At 38.3% G+C, this 20,530-nt stretch overlaps 1 protein-coding gene across 1 annotated transcript in view; it reads right to left on the bottom strand.

The window, feature by feature from the left end:
- Positions 1-19,333, bottom strand: part of GRAMD2B (GRAM domain containing 2B) — a 102,467-nt gene extending 83,134 nt beyond the window's left edge. The window contains exon 1 of the mRNA XM_045565757.1: positions 19,116-19,333. Within this exon, the coding sequence (XP_045421713.1) occupies positions 19,116-19,240 (125 nt within the window). The 5' untranslated portion in view covers positions 19,241-19,333. The remainder of the gene's footprint in view (positions 1-19,115) is intronic.
- Between the last annotated feature and the right edge of the window lie 1,197 nt (positions 19,334-20,530).

Raw genomic sequence — 20,530 nt, 5'->3', positions numbered from 1 at the left:
TTGCACACTGCTGGTGTATTGTATACTTCAAATTTGCTAATAGAGTGGACATAAGAGTTCTCATCACACAGAAAAAATCAAAGGTAACTGTGTGAGGTGGTGGATATGTTAATTAGCTTGTGATAATCATTTCACAATGTGTATCTATATCAAACCATCTCTTTGTACACCTTAAATATATACAATTTTATTTTTCAATTATACCTCAATAAGGCTGGAAAAAAACACACTTTCTTGCTCTGAAAACTCAGTGACAGGCTCTCTCCTGCTGCTTTTGACTTTTCAGTCCCTGACATTTGTTCTGTTTCTCTTTTAAACTTCCAGCATTCTAACATTGATTAATACTTAGTTTACTAATAGATTTTTGAGGATTAGTCTTAGCAATGAAAAGAAGCTTAAAAAAAAAAAAAAGGAAAGAAAATGAGTGTTTGTGAATGCCAGCTAATTTTCCATGAAGACATGTTTGTGAATTCTGTGTTGCCTGGAGCCATGGCAGTTCAGTGAGACGAATCTCTGGAATTTCCCCCTTGCTTCTCATCCCAGCCTCCTGTCAAGGCAGGCAAACCCAAAGACGGCTTTCGGCTACAAGAGGCTGCGATTCCAAACCAGACTGGGAGTTCAGTCTGAGATCATAGTTAAATTCAGAGTAAGGTAAAGTGATCATATCTTGAAATATGCTGATTAGGAAAGTGATTAGAAAATGATTATAATAGGCAAGAATAGACTGTACTTAACCAGTTTTGTGCATTAAAGAATTCAATTCTGAGGCCGGACGCTAACCATACTTTAAAATCCTTTCTAGTGTGTCTTTTGACCAGCCTCATGCTTCTTTCCTAATTATGAATCATTGTTATTCCATTTTTCTGAAGGAAAGGTATCTTCTAATCATAAAACACAAGTAACTTTAAGTTATAAGAACTGTAACCGAAAGCAAAAGAATGATTTTAAGTAGTTAACTTTAGGAAAACGGTTTTAAGTCTTCTTCATTAATGTACTTTGGAGACCCACAGTTGATCCTAATAGTATCCCAAACATTCTCTGAGCTAGCCTTAGGCTGTTTCATAGCTAAGGGTTATTAATTTGTCTGGTTCACTCTTAGTAAGAAAAAAACCAGGCCGGGCATGGTAGCTCATGCTTGTAATCTCTGTGCTTTGAGAGGCCAAGATGGGAGGATTGCTTGAGGCCAGGAGTTTGAGACCAGCCTGAACAACACAGTAAGACCCTGCCTCTACAAAAGATAATAATAATAATAAAAACACAAAAATCCCCCCAAACCAAGTGCAGTGGTATGCAACTATAGTCCTAGCTACTTGGGAGGCTGAGGTGGGAGGATGGCTTGAGTCCAGGAGTTCAAGGTTACATTGACCTATGATTGTGTCACTGTACTCTAGCCTGGGTGACAGAATGAGACCCTGTCTCTATTAAAAAAAAAAAAGAAAAAGAAAAGAAAAAAATCATAAAACCATATTTGGGATACTCCAAATGTGGAAAAACCTATGGATTTTATTTCATAGAATTACAGTTTCCTGGGATTAGGAAACACTTCACAGTTCTTACCTGTATGTATATTTGAATCTCCTCTAAATATCTGAAATCACCCCACCAGAATCTAAGTTGGTTGAGAGCAGGTACTGTGACTATTTCCTTCACGTGTTGAGCCTCCAGAGTAAGCCTTCAATAAAGGAATGCAGAATATTGAATGAATCAATCAAAGACTTGAACACCTCTGGCTACAGGCAACTCATTACTACTCAAGGCAGCCCAGTCCATCCTTGAGCAATTCTGCTTGCTCAGAGTTCTTTTTTCAGCAATGATTGGACTGACCATCTCTTTCTACTTGTTTGTTCCACTTTTAGCCCTTCAGGCCATGTAGACTTGCTCTATCACATGACAAACCTCTAAATATCTGAATTGACCCTCATGCCCTAGTCTCTCCACCTGACCTCTGACGTTTGCCTCTACGGTCTAATATCTCTGGTTTTTTAACCATTGACATAGATATGAGAGTCTCCTGAGGCTCTCAGATGTTCCCCTGTGACCATGCACCACGCTGTCTCCTTTACATGGCCCCCGGGGTAGTTCAGGGAAGGCCCAAGCTGCATGGGATTATTACTTTATGCATTCTAGGTCTGTTTATGCTCTTTACTATCAAATTAACTTTTTCACATTTTGGAGGAAGCAACTTTTTTTCAGTTTTTTAGAGAGAACTTCTATTTTTAGTCTTAGCAAAACCCTGTCTCCATGGAAGGCAATTGAAGTGGGAGATAATTATTATCTTGGAGGCTGGTTTAGCCAGCTAATAGTTCTTCTGTTGTGTCTTGTTTCCAAGTTGATTAATCTGGAGATTCAAGACAATCTGATTTTCTGTGAAGATTAAACCTGGAAAGTTATATGGAAGGTACCTTCTTAGATAATCTCTGTGAGGAATGTTTTCTCCCTGGCAGCCAAATTGATCATTGGGACCACCAAGTCTGAGACCAGTAAAGTAGAGTTTGCCCATCTATCTGCCTGATGGCTAAGGAAGAAATTTGAAGACTTTGAAATATGTAACGTTTCAATGCTGCTGCTAAAGAAGAATTTACTGTATATTTTTCAAGGGACTGAAGTTAAAATTTAGTAAAAAAAAAATTATTAGTACAACTTCTACGGAAATCAGTACGAAGATTTCTCAAAGAACTAAAAGTAGATATACCACTCAATCCTGCAATCCCACTAATGGTATCCACCCAAAGGAAGAAAAATCATATCAAAAAGACACCTGGGCTGGGCGTGGTGGCTCACGCCTGTAATCCTAGCACTCTGGGAGGCCGAGGTGGGAGGATCGCTCAAGGTCAGGAGTTTGAGACCAGCCTGAGCAAGAGCGAGACCCTGTCTCTACTAAAAATAGAAAGAAATGATTTGGACAGCTAAAAATATATATATAAAAAAAAATTAGCCAGGCATGGTGGCACATGCCTGTAGTCCCAGCTACTCAGGAGGCTGAGGCAGGAGGGTTCCTTGAGCCCAGGAGTCTGAGGTTGCTGTGAGCTAGGCTGACGCCACGGCACTCACTCTAGCCCGGGCAACAGAGCAAGACTCTGTCTCAAAAAAAAAAAAAGGCACCTGCATTTGTATGTTTATTGCAGCACAATTCACAATCACAAAGATATGGAATCAACCAATGAGTGGGCAAAGATAATGTGACATATGTTAAATATCTACCATGGACTACTACTCAGCAATAAAAAAGAATGAAGTAATGTCTTTTGCCGCAACTTGGATGGACCTGGAGGCCATTATCCTAAGTGAAGTAACTCAGGAATGGAAAAACAAATACTGCAGGCTCTCACAAGTGGCAGGCAACCTATGGTTATGCATGGTCACACACAGTGGTATAATGGACGCTGGAGGCGAAAAAGGCATGAGGGTACTAGGAGGGTGAGGGATGAAAAATTACCTATTGGGTACCATATTTTTACACTATTGGGTGAAAAATTACCTATTGGGTGATGAGTACACTAAAAGCCTAGACTCTACCACCCTACGATATATACATGTAACAAACTCTACTTGTGCCCCTTAAATCTACAGAAATAAAAAAATTATTGATTTTCATGAACTTTGATATTTTCTGAAGACAATTTTTAATCAAAGTATTAATTTGGAAGATGGAGATATATATGCAAACATGTAGTTTTTATGAGAAATCATCTATTAGTGAGATATTTTACCTTCGGGAAACCAGAGAAATAAAAATGTAAAGGAAAGCAATTTTTCCATTTATTCAAATCCTTTAAAATTACAGTCAGTTTATAATTGTTTGGGGAGATGGTTGTGATGGAACCGGGGAAACAAAGGGAAGGAAGTTAATGAGTGAAAGTAGGAAAGGGAAAAAGAGGGAGGGGAGAAGAAATGGAAAAGGCAGAAAAGGTAGAATCTCTAAGAAATTCCAAGTGGCCACTGAGTCATTAACTATTTTCTTGTATGCACTTTGAGCCTTGAATTAGAATTATATATTTTGTAACTAACTGGTCAAAAGTTAATTAATTCTTATGCAACAGCAATTTATCGTTCTGGGAAAAAAAGATGACTTTCTACTTTATTTTTCAAATGTGTTCTAGTTGATTTACTGTAGTTACCAATGCCAAAAAAGCTAGGACAGCAAACAGATCCTTGCCCCCTTATTTAGCCTAGATAGACTATGCAAATAATATGATTTATACTACTGCTTTCCTTCTAGAAGTTTGAATTTGTGGGATGTGTTAGGCAGAGGATGCTTGTGTCACCAGCCTCCAAGAAAACTCTTGAGTCCTGAGTCTTTAATGGGATTCACTGGGCAGAAACATTGCACACATGTTGCTACATTTTTGTGGCTGGGGAAAGGGTGTGCTGTCTGTGACCCTTCACGGAGGGAGAGAGCCTAAGAAAGCCTGGACGTGGATTCTTGCATCCTCCACCTGTGTCTTTTTCCCTTATGATTCAGCTTACTGGGTCGCTCTAACAAACCTTAGCCACGAGTACAGCTGTATGCTGAGTTCATGAGTCCTTCCACTGAATCTCTGAGAGTGGGGTGGTCTTGGCAAATCCTGATATGACTCCTCTTCTTACTGTACTCAACCTCATACGTCCCTACTGTAACACTACACAATTTCAGTGAAAAGATGGAAGGGAAGTGTTTGTGAAAAGTTAAATGTCAAATAAATAAAATACTGATTGAGAAGATCTAGTTTAATGAAAATGTGTCCATGTTTTTGAAAATCAGAAAGCCAATTTATCAGTCATGGAGAAGTTATTCACACTTTGTACTTACAGAATATGAACTTTCAAAAAAGAAATGGCTTTTAAGAATCTCTCATTAGCTTTAAAAAAAACAGCTTTATTGAGATATAATTTATATACTATGAAATCCACCCTTTCAAAGGGTACAATTCAGTGGTTTTAGTGTCGCTAAACAGAACTGTGCAACTATCACCACTATCTAATTCTAGGCCATGTCCATCACCCTCCCCCCCAAAACCCTGTACCCATTAGTAGTCAGTTCCCCTTGTCCCTTTCCCCCAGCCCCTGGGAACTACTAATCTACTTTCTGTCTCTGTAGATTTGCCTATTCTTTGTATAAATGGACTTTTGTGACTAGCTTTTATAACATATGTTGTAGCATTTAACAGTACTTCATTCCTTTTTATGGCCAAGTAACATTCCAGCCTACGGATAAACCACATTTTATTTATACACCCAGTAGATGACATTTGGGTTGTTTCCATTTTTTGGATATTATGAATAATACTGCCATGAATATCTATTTACAAGCATTATTATTGGACAGGTCTTAGTCCAGCTTTATTGAGGTATAATTGAAAAATAATCATGTATAAGTTTTTGTGTGGACATATGCTTCAGTTAATTCTCTTGGGTACATACTTAGGCGTGGACTTGCTAGGTCATATGGTAACTCTATAGTAGACTTTTCAAGGAACTGCCCAACAGTCTTCCAAAGTTCTTGCACCATTTTACATTCCCACTAACAATATATGAGGCTTCCAGCTTCTCTACATGCTCACAAACACTGGTTATTTTGTCTTTTCATGTATAGCCATTCTAGTGGTGTGAAGTGATATCTCATTGTGATTTTCATTTTCATTTTCTTAATGACTAATGATGTTGAGTACCCTATTGCATCTTAACACCCACTTGTGTAACTTCTTTGGTGAAAAATTATTCAAATTCTTTGCCCATTATTGAATGTGTTGACTTTTTATTATTGAATTGAAAGAATTCTTTATATATATTCTGGATACTAGACCTTTATAAGATACGTGATTTGCAAGTGTTTTCTTCCATTCTGTATTTTGTCTTTCACTTTCTTGATTGTGTCTATATTTTATTTTGATGAAATCCAATTCATTCATTATTTCTTTTGTCACTCATGCTTTTGGCACCATATCTAACTCTTGTGTCAGATTTTAATCACCCCACTATGGTAGGTGGTCTACATCATGTAGCCCGATTCTGTTACTCCACAGCGCAAGGAAGTTAAAGGTGGGAGGAGTTGCAGTGTAGTGAGGTGGAAAGGGCATGGGATTTAGGGTGTTAATATTGAGTCCAACCCTTTTATTATGGGAATTAGGTACTTAATCTTTCCAAGCCTCAGTTTTCTACCTAGAAAATGTGGTAATAATGGTTCCTATTTCATAAGGTTATTGTGAAGCCTGAATTAACTAATTTGTGACTAGGGCTTAGGAGGAGATATCTAATGAACTTTAGCTTAATGTCATTTTTATTAAGAGATTGTAGAACTGGGGCTGGACCTAGTCAAGAATTGCTTAACAAAATTAAAGTTATCACTCTGTGCCTAATTTATGAATTTCTAAAAGGCTGCTGAAATTACTTTGCTTATGGTTATATAGCCTTCTGGCACCATCAAAAAAACTAATAGGCACACAACAGAATGATTTTCTTTCTTTTGATTTCAGAAATAAACAATGCTATTGCTCTTTGGGGTTCTAAAGAAAGCCCCCCAAAACTCTGGGTTCAGCATAACCAAACATTTCATCATGATGTATGCTTATTATTTATCATTAATTAATGGCCATTTATATAACTACATGGAAAATAACAAACACAACTCCTCCCCCGTCTATTAGATATAAGACTTTAAGAAAGATCACTGGTATTTCAGTTAAATATTTACCATGCTTTACAGCATCACCTCAGAACTTTCATGGTCATGTCCCAATCATTTGGTGTTCATAGGTACAGAAGCAGGTTAGGGCCACAATAAAACACACTTGGTTTTATTATTATAAACCCAGACACTGGTGAAAGTTCAAAGTCAAATCATCTCAGTTCAGCCTGCTCCTACATGGCAGGTAGAACAATAAATGAGGAGTCACCTTCCGATAGAGATATGCTTATTAATACATAATGGAAAAAGTCCTTTCTACAATTTTTATTTAAACAACTCAGCCTAAATAAAATTTTGCCACTGTATTCATCATCAGGAGTAAAACCCTTGGTCAGTAATTGGCATAATTATATTTCCCAATGTGGACAATTTAGAAAATATTAAAACACCATTTGAAACAACACATAATCATCTTATGCTGTGAAACATTTACTTCAAGTTAAGCCACACAGCTTTCTACTTTAGTTATTCCCATATTCACTTGCAATCCCCCCAAAATCATTTCAGGAATCTTACTAAGGAGAGAAGACTAAATAATACCTTAGGAAGATATAAAAATGAATAATATAGTCTTTTCCAGTAAAAATTGGCAATTTAGTAGGTGATCTAGAAGCAAGATATCCTTACTAACAGGAGAATGACAGTGGGACGGAAGTTTTCAGTCATTACCCAGGTTGATGAAGCAATTTGTGAGATGACAGTCTAAGTTACAAATCTGCCAAAGGTATTTTCTGTAATACTTACATAGCGCTTATATACGCTAGGCAGTTTTCTAAGCACATCGCAAATGCAGTGATTTAATCGTTATAACAACTGTGTGAGGGGCGAACTTTCACTCCTCCTTTGAAAGGAGGCAAACTAAAGTGCAGACGTGCTGAGCGACTTAGATGAGATTGGAACCCAGACGGACTGAGCACTGGGTTCTCTTAACTATTTTATGCCACTTCTCAATTCAAACAGGAATTACTGCCAGTAGAGTAACTTTTGGATTTCTGGAAGCTCTAGTTCTTCAAAACCCCCCAAATATAGAATACAATAGTGTGGATAAATAATATTCAGTGGTTTTTTCTCTTTTCAGAAGGAAAATAAAGATCTTATCACCTTTATCTATGGTTTAGTCTAAGATAAAATTCTACATTAAAATGTTATATAATCTGTTGTGCTGAATTATATGGCTTATATAATAATAATATGAATGTTCCAAAAAAAGGTTATGTCTGTGTAGGGGATAAATTTCATTTCCACATTTTCCAGGAACCAATCATTTTGGAAACATCCTTTTATACCATAATAATAGCTTCTTATATAGGTTTGTTAAACTACTTGTTAGTAAATAATATCCCATTTGCTGGTATAAAATCCTAATTATAATATTTAGAAAATTAGTCTTTGTTAAAAAATGCATCTTTAACAACAGCAACTGGGGCAGATTCAGTTTTGTAAGGCCTGAAACTTATACCATATGGGGGACTTCTTTAGGAAAAAAATAGAAAATTAGGTGTAAACAATGAGTATTGAATTAGAAGAGGCTCATTCAAGTGATAGACTCTGAAGTTTCAGCTCCATTAGGTTCATGGCAAATCCACCACTTCAGACAGTGACTAAATAAAATCTTTAAAAACATCATAAGAATGTAGTAATCCCTGAAAAGAATTCTTCAGTTTTTTCTCCCAGAAGGAACTTATACTTTAAAATTTTTTTATATACATAAAAATATCATCTCATTTGATTTTTTTTTCCTTTCGTTTTTCTTTCTCCATTGTCTGGAAAAATCCTGTTCACAATGGATCTCTTCATTGGCGAGATGAGGCAAAAGAGAGTTAGCGATTTGCTCCAGGAAACAAAAGCCTGCCAGAGCCAGGGCTGGGCTCTTTCCACTTACGCTCTTAGCATACGAAGTTGGAGAACTAATATTTTGAGTATGCAGATGAAGAACTCTCTTCTCGTGTTTTTATTGTTATTTTACCAGGGAAGAAACTAAGGTCAGAGACATTTAAAATCAAGCCAAAGCACAAACTCTCAAATTCCTGAGAATAGAACATTGTTTAACCTTTTAAACCAGTAGCAACGTTGGAAAAATGTTTCATTTTGATGTGAGACAGAACTAGACCATTTGAGCTTGTCTTTTTTATTTTGTTTGGAGATAATGTATTTTGTTTTTCTCAGAGGAGCTATAATTTTGAATAACCCATTTAGCTCAGTATTGGTGTTTTTTCCCTTCCTGTCTTATTTCTGTGTTTCTGTAAGTTCATCGTATTATAATATGAACCTCAGCCATGTGAAAGAACTGAAATAGCTTCACAGCTGTTTGACTTCAAGTTTGGCTCTTAAAATCCTTATGGTTTCTACATGAATTCAAATACATAAAAGTAAATAATTTCTTTATTAGCTTCATGTACCTTTTCTTCCCCCTGTGTTTGGCTCTCACTATGTTATAAGAGAATATGTGGTGATGATAAAACAAATGGGAAAAAAAAAACCTTAGAATTTGACATGGGGTTGTGTGGATAATGACTACTGACTGTGTTTCTATAGCAACAATTCACTTACCTTGTAGCTATAATAGCAATTCTTCAGTGCCTCCTACTTGCCGGCTACCGTAATTATCCATACTTAATCCTCAAAATAGTCCAGCAAGGTAAGTGTTATTTGCCCCATCTTACAAACGAGAAAATGGAGCTTAGAACGATTAGGTAGAAACTGGGCTAAGGTGACATAGTAAGTGGCAGAGTTGTGACTCAAATACAGATCTGAGTAGCTCCAAGGCTAACACCTGTTGCCAGATACCACCTTTCAGATTAGAAATATTCAGTAGCTTTTGTGGTGGCTAGCCTCCAAGATGGTCCCCAATCATTCCCCGCCCCCCTTGGTATTCTCAGCCTTGAATTTTCCTGTCCACATTGAATACACAGGGCTGACCTGTGTACCCAAAAGATACTGCAGAAATGATGGGGTATGACTTCTGAGACTAGGTCATAAAAGACACTGTGGCTTTCACATTGCTGTCTCATGAGTTGCTTGCTCTGGGGGAAGCCAGCTGCCATGTTGGGAGGACACTCAAGCAGCCCTGTATTCAAATGGGGAGGAACTGGGGCCTCCCGCAGACAACCAGCACTAACCCACCAGGGGTGTGAGTGAGTCACCTTAGAAACACATCCTCTAGCCCCAGCCAAACCTCTGGAAGACTGCAGCCTTAGCTGGTGTTTGACTGCAACCTCAGGAGAGTCCCTAAGCCAGAGCTACCTAGCTAATTTGCTCCCAAATTCAGAATCTACAGATACTGTGTGAGATAATAAATACTTACTGTTTAAGAGGCTAAGATTTGGCATTATGTGCTGCAAAGCAATTGACAGCTCATACAGCTTTTTGTCAGCCATTCTTACTCAGTTTGGAACGTGCTTCCTTGGTGATTTCATGCCCATGTCAGCAACTGACTTGGAATTTGTATTTGCCTTTGAATGTTGAGCAGTATGGAATCACGTGAGGGTCAGTGGGCAGAGCTTGGGTAGACACATGCTGCACAGCTACATATGAGAAATGAGTGTTTTTTGTTCTCAAAGTACAGCATGTTGCAAGAGTCATTGCTAACTTAGCTTCTACATCAACTGGATACAACCTCTGAAAAGAAAACAAATAGGATGATATTATTTCTAGAGAGTGTTTTGTTTTGTTTATAGCTTGGGACATGATTAAGCTTTGGAGTTTCATATTTACTCTTTGAGGAAAGTGTGCCTGGTCTCCTTCATTTCCTCTGAGCCCCCTCCCTCTCTCTGCCCCAGAGATCCAGCATCCTTTCAGCACCTAGAAATGCTTTTTCTCCTCCACAGAGAATAGCAGATGCTATTTCTTCAATGAGGGATTCTTCTTTTTCTTCTTCCTCTCTTTCAGTCACCCCCTTTGCCTAACGTTCAGATCCCATCTTCTGCTTCATTTCTTCTGGGACTGCTTTGCCCCCCTGGCTCCATCTGCCTTCTGCTCTGTACCCCCAAATGCAAGACACTCAGAACCCTCTTTTTTTTTTCTGAGACAGAGTCTCACTCTGTTCCCCAGGCTAGAGTGCTGTGGCGTCAGCCTAGCTCACAGCAACCTCAAACTCCTGGGCTCAAGCAATCCTCCTGTCTCAGCCTCCCGAGTAGCTGGAACTACAGACATGCGCCACCATGCCCAGCTAATTTTTCTATATATACTTTTAGCTGTCCATATAATTTCTTTCTATTTTTAGTAGAGACGGGGTCTCGCTCTTGCTCAGGCTGGTCTCGAACTCCTGAGCTCAAACAATCCACCCGCCTCGGCCTCCCAGAGTGCTAGGATTACAGGCGTGAGCCACTGTGCCTGGCCAAGACACTCAGAACCCTCTTTAACGGCTGTCTTCCTCTGATGGCAGCCAGCGTAAGAACTCCGGCCACACTTGCGTTTTTCACCTCTGGCTCTCTAGTGCCTCATTACACAATACATACTTGTTGATTAAATATTATTTGAGGAGACTGTTATTCCAGGCAGAGGGAAAACAAGAGCGGATGCATGAAAATATTAATATGAAAGTTGTGTGGCATGCGTGATGGATTATTTATTAAATGAAATAAATATAAGTAAAATTTAATAAATTTTTTAATTTAATAAATAAACGATGTTTTCTTAAAGTAAATGCTTATCTCTTGCATATGTAGTTTAATTCAATTTTACAGTAATTAAATTTGTTTTAAAACTTAATTCAATGTGAAATTAAGCTAAAATTAAATATACATTTAAATTAATGGAGTTAGAAATTTCAGCCTATATTGCTCCTTGTAGCCTTTTTGTTGTGTAAGTTTTCCTTCTCTTTACCCAGTTGCAAGGATAAAATATTTGGGACCACACAGAGTCAAATACCAATTCAGATCTCATACTGTCCCTGGGGAGCAGTGAAAAGGTCCTGGATTATGAGTCAGAAGGTCTGAGGTGCCATTGGCTTTGCCACTAGCTGTTCTCCCTGCATTGTGCACGTTAATGACTTGTGTGTCCTCAATGTTCTGCTGAGCTTCAGCCTCGCTGGGGTGAAGTCAGCAGCACCCCGAGCAAGGCTCAGCCTTTCTTGTTGACTCAGGGGACTCATTCATCCCTCAGCTCCCCCATATTTGTTTACCAATGTAACATTTATCGTGGTCTACTTTGTGCCAAGAACTGTGCTGAGTGATTGGTTAGAAACAAAAGGCAGACCAGTGAGGAAGGAGGCAAACATAACAGCAAGTAGAGTTTACTGTGTGATGAATGCTATACTAGAAGTAACCAAAAGGCGTAATGTGAGCACAGAAAAAGGGAGACTTGTGCGAGGGTAGGTTTCCTGAAGGTAGCGATACCTGGTCCAGTTTTGAAGGACAGCTCAGAATTTACTCTGCCAGAGTGCTGGAGGCAAAGAAGACGGTGCGAAGACCCTGAATTAGTGCACATGCATGGAGTGTGGACTTCCTGGGGCATAGAGAGAGGTGAGAGACGAGACTTGGGGAAGCTGACCAGGATCCAGAGTGTTCTCCTTAGAGGCTAAATAACAGCCCTGGGAGAGCAATGGATACACTTGTACTACTTCACCTTTCCTGCTTCCAGGTTTATTTCCCCTCCACGCTGGAGCATGTTTGGAGTGAGGTCTGTTCATGGCACATTATTTGGCCCCTGTGGGGCTATTAGAAGGACTAAAATAAAAACTTTGGCAGCTGTTAGTTTTTTATATTAGGGAATGTTTATTTTATTGCTCTACACATTTGAAATGTGCAGTTTATTTTGAGATCTAAGTGTTGCAACATGAGGACGAACAGGAAACATGCTCTGGGAAATTATAGTTTGAAGAGGTAGGCTAACAATTTAATTTTCAAAGTTCATGTGCATTGTTTGACTTCTGTGTTAGCTTGGGTCTGTGTCAGTCACCAACAGAAATTTTAGCCCCTGGAAGTAGAGCTGGGTCTTCAGCCATTTGTTTATTTAACAAAAACCTCTTCTCAAATGTGGGTTTCTTCTATGTGCTAGGTGTCAGGGATAGAGAGGAAAGGATGTATGCATAGCCTCTAGGAGCTCTAGGTGGTAAGTAAATATGCCATCCTTGCTCTGGGGATCTCTCTCACTGTCCTACAACAACACCACAGCTAGCGTTAGAACATTGCTGTGTGCCAAGCGCTCTATATATGATCTCATTTATTACAATCCCCTGATTATTCCTATTTTTCAGTTGAAGAAAGTAAGGCACAGCGAGAACGCAGTTAGTAAGGTGACAAAACCAGCTGTGCACCAGGTGGTCCTCCCTATGCAAAGCATCCTCATACGGAGGTTATAGAAAGCATTCTGTAACTGTTCAATAAAGTTATCCATTATCCTGGTTTCTTTACCACTCCTCAAAGGCACATGGAGCAAATAACTGTTGTCTTTTTACAGACAAGTTTAACTGAATCTCTCGGAATCACATCATGAGTCAGTGTAGAACTGGGAATCCCAGGTAAGCCTCTTTAACCTTCTCTTTCAAAGAGTCCCAGGCCCACTTTTGAAACCACTGTCCCCTCTGAGGCTTTAAAAATCACCTGGGTGAGATAAAGAAACAGAATTAAATGACCCTTGAAAGTGGTGTTGATTTTTGGAAATAGCCCAGATAATTTGAAGGCAAGCCAGGTGAAGAAATTGGTCCATGAAGTTGGACAATGCCATTTTGGTCATGTATCTGGTTATGCATTTACTATCTGAACTAATTTTACCATACAGGGATAACAGAAAACTTTTCTTTTTCTGTTACTTGCTTTCTTCATCTAATCAATGTAGAGAATAACTTTAATCCATCTACCATAGTGAAAGGCCACTGTGATTTATAAGGTAATGCCTGTAAAAAGTTCCCATGAGCAAGCCACTGTGCAAATAGAAAAGATGATTATTTTTACTGCTTGGCTATATATAAGAATTCATTCATCAGTTACGTGATTCTTGGCAGGGCTTCCCAATTTGCCCTCATGTAGCTCCAGGCTAGATCTTCTACACAGTTACACAGGAAGCAACTCCTAGAACCTTCAACTCAATTACACTTGCCTGGTTTTGTTTTTGTTAAACACAAAGGCTAAACAAATAATAAAAAAAATAAAGATGAAGGGATATAAATAAACAGGATTGATATTTTTATCTGTCAAAAAATAAAAAAGTTTTGGCTGGGCGTGGTGGCTCACGCCTGTAATCCTAGCACTCTGGGAGGCCGAGGTGGGTGTATCGTTTGAGCTCAGGAGTTTGAGACCAGCCTGAGCAAGAGCAGGACCCTGTCTCTACTAAAAATAGAAAAAAAATATATGGACAACTAAAAATATATATAGAAAAAATTAGCCGGGCATGGTGGTGCATGCCTGTAGTCCCAGCTATTCAGGAGGCTGAGGCAGGAAGATCACTTGAGCCCAGGAGTTTGAGGTTGCTGTGAGCTGGGCTGATGCCACGACACTCTAGCCCGGGCAACAGAGTGAGACTCTGTCTCCAAAAAAAAAAAAAAAGTTTTAATGAAAGTGGGGACTTTAAGTTGAATTCATCCAAAATAGATTTCCATGAGGTCTTAAAATTTTATTTAAAAAGTGACTCAAGAAGAGAAACATAGATCAATGGATCAGAAGAGAGAACCCAGATATCAAACCATCCTCATATAGCCATCTGATCTTTGACGAAGCAAACAAAAACATACACTGGGGAAAAGAGTCCCTATTCAATAAATGGTGCTGGTAAAATTGGATAGCCACATGTAGAAGGCTGAAACAAGATCCGCACCTCTCAACTCTCACAAAAATCAACTTATGGTGGATAACAGACATAAAACTAAGGCATTAAACCATAAGAGTTCTAGAAGAAAATGTTAGAAAAACTCTTATAGACATTGGCCTAAGCAAAGAATTTATGAAGAGGACCCCCCAAAACAATCACAGCAACAACAAAAATAAATAAATGGGACCTGATCCAATTAAAAAGCTTCTGCACAGCTGAGAGAACAATCATTAGAGCAAATAGACAACCTACAGAATGGGAGAAAATATTTTCATGCTATATATCTAATAAAGGGCTGATAACTAGAATCTGTAAAGAACTCAAGCAAATCAGCAAGAAAAAAATCGAACAACCCCAATTAAAAAGTGGGCAATAGACATGAACAGAAACTTTTCAAAAGAAGACAGACTAATTGCCAAGAAACATATGAAAAAATGCTCAACATCTCTAATCATCAGGGAAATGCAAATCAAAACCACAATGAGATATCACTTAACTCCAGTGAGAATGGCTTTTATCAAAAAGTCCCCAAACAACAAATATTGGCATGGATATGGAGAGATAGGAACACTCATACCCTGCTGGTGGGACTACAAACTATTAATAGTACAACCTCTATGGAAAGTAGTATGGCGATTCCTCAAAGAACTAAAAGTAGACCTATCATTTGATCCAGCAATTCACCACTGGATATTTACCCAGAAGAAAAGAAGACATTCTATTAAAAAGGTACCTGCACTCAAATGTTTATAGCAGCACAATTCACAATTGCAAAGATGTGGAAACAACTCAAGTGCCCATCAGTCCATGAGTGGATTAATAAAATGTGGTATATGTATACCATGCAATACTACTCAGCCATAAAAAAAAATGGTGAACCTAATACCTCTTGTACTAACCTGGATGGGACTGGAGACCATTCTTCTAAGGGATGTATCTCAAGAATGGAAGAACAAACACCACAGGTACTCACCATTAAATTGGATCTAATTGATCAACACTTATGTACACATAGGGAAATAACATTCATTGGAAATCAAGTAGCAACATGGATGGAATGGAGGCCATTATCTTAAATGAAAAAATTCAGACATAGAAAGACAAATACAGCCTGTTCTCCTGACAAGTGGGAGCTAAATAATGTGTACACATGGAAGCAGAGTGTGGAATGATGGACAATGGAGACTCGGAGGGGTCGGGGGGGGGGGGGTGGATGATGGGAGGTGCTTGGTGACTACAATGTGATTGCTCCAGTGATGGATGCACTGAAGGCTCTGACTTCACCACTATGCAATAAATTAATATCAATGTAGCAAAATTGCACTTATACCCCATGAATATATACAAAAAAAGGAAAAAAAAATATATTTACAATAGGAAAAGTGTAAAGTACCTAGCAATAAATCTAACAAATAATGTGTAAGATTTTTGTGTAGAATACTCTAAAATTTTATCAAAAGACATTAAAGACCTAAATAAACGGAGAAACATACCATGTTTATGAATGGGTTTTTTAACCCCACAAAGATGTCAAATTTCCTCAAATTGAGCAATAGATTCAATGCAAGTTCAGTTAAAAAAAACTTTTTACTCAAGGACCTGATTCTAAAATTTAAATGGAAGAAAAAAAGGTCCAGAGTAGTCAAACACCTCTAACTACATAAGGAGTATTGTCATACCAGATTTTTCATTGTAAAGCAGTAGTAACGAAGACAGTGACATATGACAAAGCCGGCATTACAGCTTTGTGAGGAAAGGACCGACTATTCAGTACACAATATGGGACGATTTATTATCTATATAAAAAATTTGAATGATGTCCTGATTCACACCAGGAATGGAAATAAATTCTAAACACATAAAGAACCCTAGTTTGAAAGGAAAACGTACTTTTAGAAGAAAATAGATAAGAACATTCATATGACCTCAGAATAGGGAAGGTTTTCAAGTCACAGAAAGCACAAATCATTAAGAAAATAATTAATAAATTGATAATTTAAAAGAAGAACTCGGACATAATAGAGCATGTAACCTGACAAGCCATATGCTGGAATAAAACATTTGCAACACTTGTAACTAACAAAAGATCAGTGTCTGGAATATTTTAGAAAAACTATCTCAAAAGAAGAAAAAGATAGTGATCTCCCTCCCCCAAAGGGCTATAAATTCATAAGCAGGCATTTTACAGAAGAAACAAGAATGACCAGTAAACATGTTGAAAAGATGCTCCTCCTGTTAGCTTAATGCATATAAAAACCACATTGACATGCCGTTTCACACCTTCCAGATTGGAAGAATTTAAAGTCAGACAATTCCAAGGTTGTCGAGGCAGCAGAATAACTGCTAGTGGTAAATGGCTCAGAACTTTGAAACACAACCTGACATTAACAGGGGAAGTTAATCACGTTCATAATTTATATTGAGCAATTCCTCTCCTAGGTAGGTACCTTAAAACACTCTTGCACAAGCGCACCAGGGCCACTGGCAAGAGGTAGCATTGCTCTAACGAGCACAACACTGGAAATCACCCCAGCTTGCTCTAAGCCCTCAGTGGTTTCTCGTCATCTGCTCCTCTCTCTGATGTCATGGGGGCCACTCACCCCAGGCTGCTGGAGACTCCAGCTCTTTCCCACCTCAGCTCAACATGCTCCTTCCCAATCTTTTCATGGTTGGCCCTTTTTCATCCTCTCAGCCTCAATGTCACTTTCTCAGAGAGTCCTTTACTTGCTATCCTATCTAAATTAGTTTTCCCTATCTCGGCTTTGATTTGAATATTACAGGCCCAGCACGCTTCCATTTTTTTGGCCTATCTTCGACATTAGACTAATAACCTCTGTGACAGCAGGTCTAAGTCTGTCTCGCTCATGATTGTATCTCTTGTGCCTGCCCTGCCCCATAGCCTGGTATATAATAGTTATTCAATAAACCTTTGTTGAATTGAGTGATTGAATAAAAACACTGCATAACTTATATCTGTGACTATTTGAAGTAGTTTGTTGATGTGTGAGTATATTTTATTAGCTCTAGTTCATGGAAAGGATAATGGGATACCAAAGCAAACACATAAATTCTTCATAGTTATGTAGAAGGTAAAGGGAAGTGTTTACCTGGTCTTATTTTTGACCTCAAAAACTTAACCAACATATGCTTGAATGCTTCTACAAATTATTTTCAATGGTTTTATACATAATACATTAAACAAATCTTTTTTAATACATTAAGTAAATCCTTCAGTGCTCAAACTATGAGCATTTGGAGATACGCCAAGTGTTTTTAGTATGGTTCCAATACACTTTTTTAAAAAAGCACTTATAGATGCTAATACAGAGATATAATGTTGAATGTTCAAATATGCAGGATACACAGATCTGGGCTCTTTTTGAAAGAGGCTTGAATTTACGTTGATGCAGGTTTTTATTTTATTTTTATTTATTTATCTATAATTATAAAAATTATATTTATTCATCTTAAACTTTATGTATTTTGTATTTGTTTTAATATTTATTGGTTTGTTGATACGTTTTAATTTAATTTTACTTTTCCTGGTTAGAGCTTGAGGTTCAGAGAAGAGTTTGCATGACAGTCTACTTAAGAGATGAATTAAGTAGACAAAGCGATTCAAGAGACACTTGAAGTTCACCAAAATATAAAAAAATGCAAGAGCTTACATTTTGAATAATGGAATTGTACTTTTGCTCAAATAACCACTAATGCAAGTAAGATAGATTCATTTTAATGATGGATAGAAAAAATTAAGCTAACTTGAAAACAGATGTATTAAGCAACAATTTGCATACATTCAGTCTCTTGGTCTCTAAAATTTCTTTTCAAAATTATTTGTTTTCATAACCTGACATTCTAATATGTGAATGCCATTAAGTAAAACAGAATTTCTTTGTTTTCTATGTAATTTTTGAAAGCTATAATTGAAAGCACTTTTTTGAGTAAATGATTTTTAAAATAAATGATCATGTTTAACCTTTGGCTTTCTGAATATGGTGCTATCAAAAGTAAAGTTTGCATGTGCAGGTTATTCTTTTGCCTTCACCTGAAAAGTTTACATGAATGTTACATTAAAGCTTATATACAAGTTGAATGAAATACTTTTTGTTTTCATTTCCACTTATATTTAATTTCTACATTTTATAAGTTGCTAGAGAATTATTATGAGACACAATGAATAAAGGGTTAATAAATAAAACTTCTTTAAGAACATATAGTTATGAGAGTGATGCTGCTGCGGACAGTAATGTTTAAGGGGTATGTTCTGAATCTGGCCAAAGCTGCCACAAATCACTATGCGGTAAATACTTGAACCAGAGCACAGCTAGTACTATTTTAATATTTAATTTACAAAGGCAAAAAGAAGGCAATTATCTTGATATTTTAGTAGTTACTATTTTAATAACAACCCAGGTAATTTTGATACCAAAGTATATTTTTGGTTCAACTATTTGGCTTCACTCTCTATGAACCTGACAGTAAGTCAAGAGTTGAGTTATCACTTTCATAGCGATAATAGTTTTGTTGGCTCAGAAGATCATATTTCCTGTTACTTACCCACTTCCAATCCACTGGCTAGGATGCTTCTCCCTTGGCAGATTGCTACCTCAGGAAATGAGTAAGGAGCTCTCTGAGGGTCACGGGTTGGGTAGCCAAGGTCGCCAGGGGACAGACAGGATGGCCGGGCCCAGGCGGTACCCACCTGAGAAACACCCAGCTGGGGCTGTCCGTGGAGCTGTGTGGGGCCTCCACACTGGCCTTCCTTGGGCTGCCTGGACTCTCAAACCGGAACACCGTGTCGCTGGAAGACAGCCTCTTCTTCACCATCGTGCGCTTGTCGATTGATTGCCAAGTCCAAGAAATAAGTTCAAAGGGTCATTTCCAAATCTCCCAAGTAATATAAAAATCTCTGTGTTTCAGCTTTGCACAATTCTCACAGTGCAGGAAACATTCTTCACATGACTCCTAATCTAGCTGAGGTTTTTTTTTTTAAAGGCAGTTAATGATTAACATATCAGTATGACACAGGGTGGTTTTCATCCTACCCATATTTGCTCTAAAGGAGAAATAAACATGCTCGGAAAATTTAGCCTTTAGTTTACTAGTGTGAACACCACTAAATCTGGGAATTTATGGAGGAAACTCTATGGAAGAGTAGACACTGAAACAAAACAAAACAAAACAATGAGGTGCAGAGACTGGCAGCAAACACCTGAGCCTGACCAACAGGGTGAGGAACGTGGATCTGCTTTATGCCTTTATGGGTACAGGAAACAGCCAGCTGGCTTCGTGTGTCGCAGCCAAGGTTTGGCAACATGTACGGGAGGTTTAAGGCTGCACTTCTTGGTCCTTGGGACCTGGAGGGTCCTGGGGTTTTTATGGAAGTGATATTACAAAGTCAAGGGAGTCTCAACATTTAGGTTGTATGTTTTGCTGGTTACAGAAGGTGACCTGTACCAAAACAAGGGCAACGAATACAGACCAACATTAGGTGGTGGGAGCCCGAGCTCCATCTCAGTTGCTTGCTGGTTGGGCACCACAGCGATCCTAGCCATGCTCTGCTCGAGACCTGCCATGCCTGTCCCACAGAATGAGAATGAAATTACCCGGGAGAATATACTATGCAGATTTGCTATGTATTATTATTATTATCTAGATACACATTTTACTTAAAACACAGCAAGTTCAGACAATGAGTGTCTTTATGTGACAAATGCTCATGTGCAGGGAAAACATCAGCATCCCTCCACCAATGTCACAGCAGCAGTAAAGCGTTTGTTCCACGGGAACTATGCTCTCTCTCCTCCTCCCTGTGATTAGTCAGTGACGTTGGACAATGGCTGGCTTAAGAGAGGTACACAGATTGGGATTGTGGAAGAGAGCAAAGTTTCCTGGGAAATCAAACCAAACCTTTAGCCTTGGCCTCGTTAGCATTTTGCTCTAACCAACCGATAACCTGGCGGGGACAGGTCTGTACTGCTCCATGGGCAGTGCTGACTCCAAGCACACTTTTGAAATTAGAACTTTGAAATTAGAAAAAGAGTGTCTTTCAGTGGGATTTTTCTGCTGCCTAATAGGGTGACCAACTTATCCTGGTTTGTCTAGGATTTTCCTGAT

Source organism: Lemur catta, chromosome 12 (assembly GCF_020740605.2).
Source record: "Lemur catta isolate mLemCat1 chromosome 12, mLemCat1.pri, whole genome shotgun sequence".
NCBI classification, from domain to species: domain Eukaryota; kingdom Metazoa; phylum Chordata; class Mammalia; order Primates; family Lemuridae; genus Lemur; species Lemur catta.
Note: the sequence above shows the minus strand (reverse complement) of the source record. Positions and strands in the feature narration are given on the sequence as shown.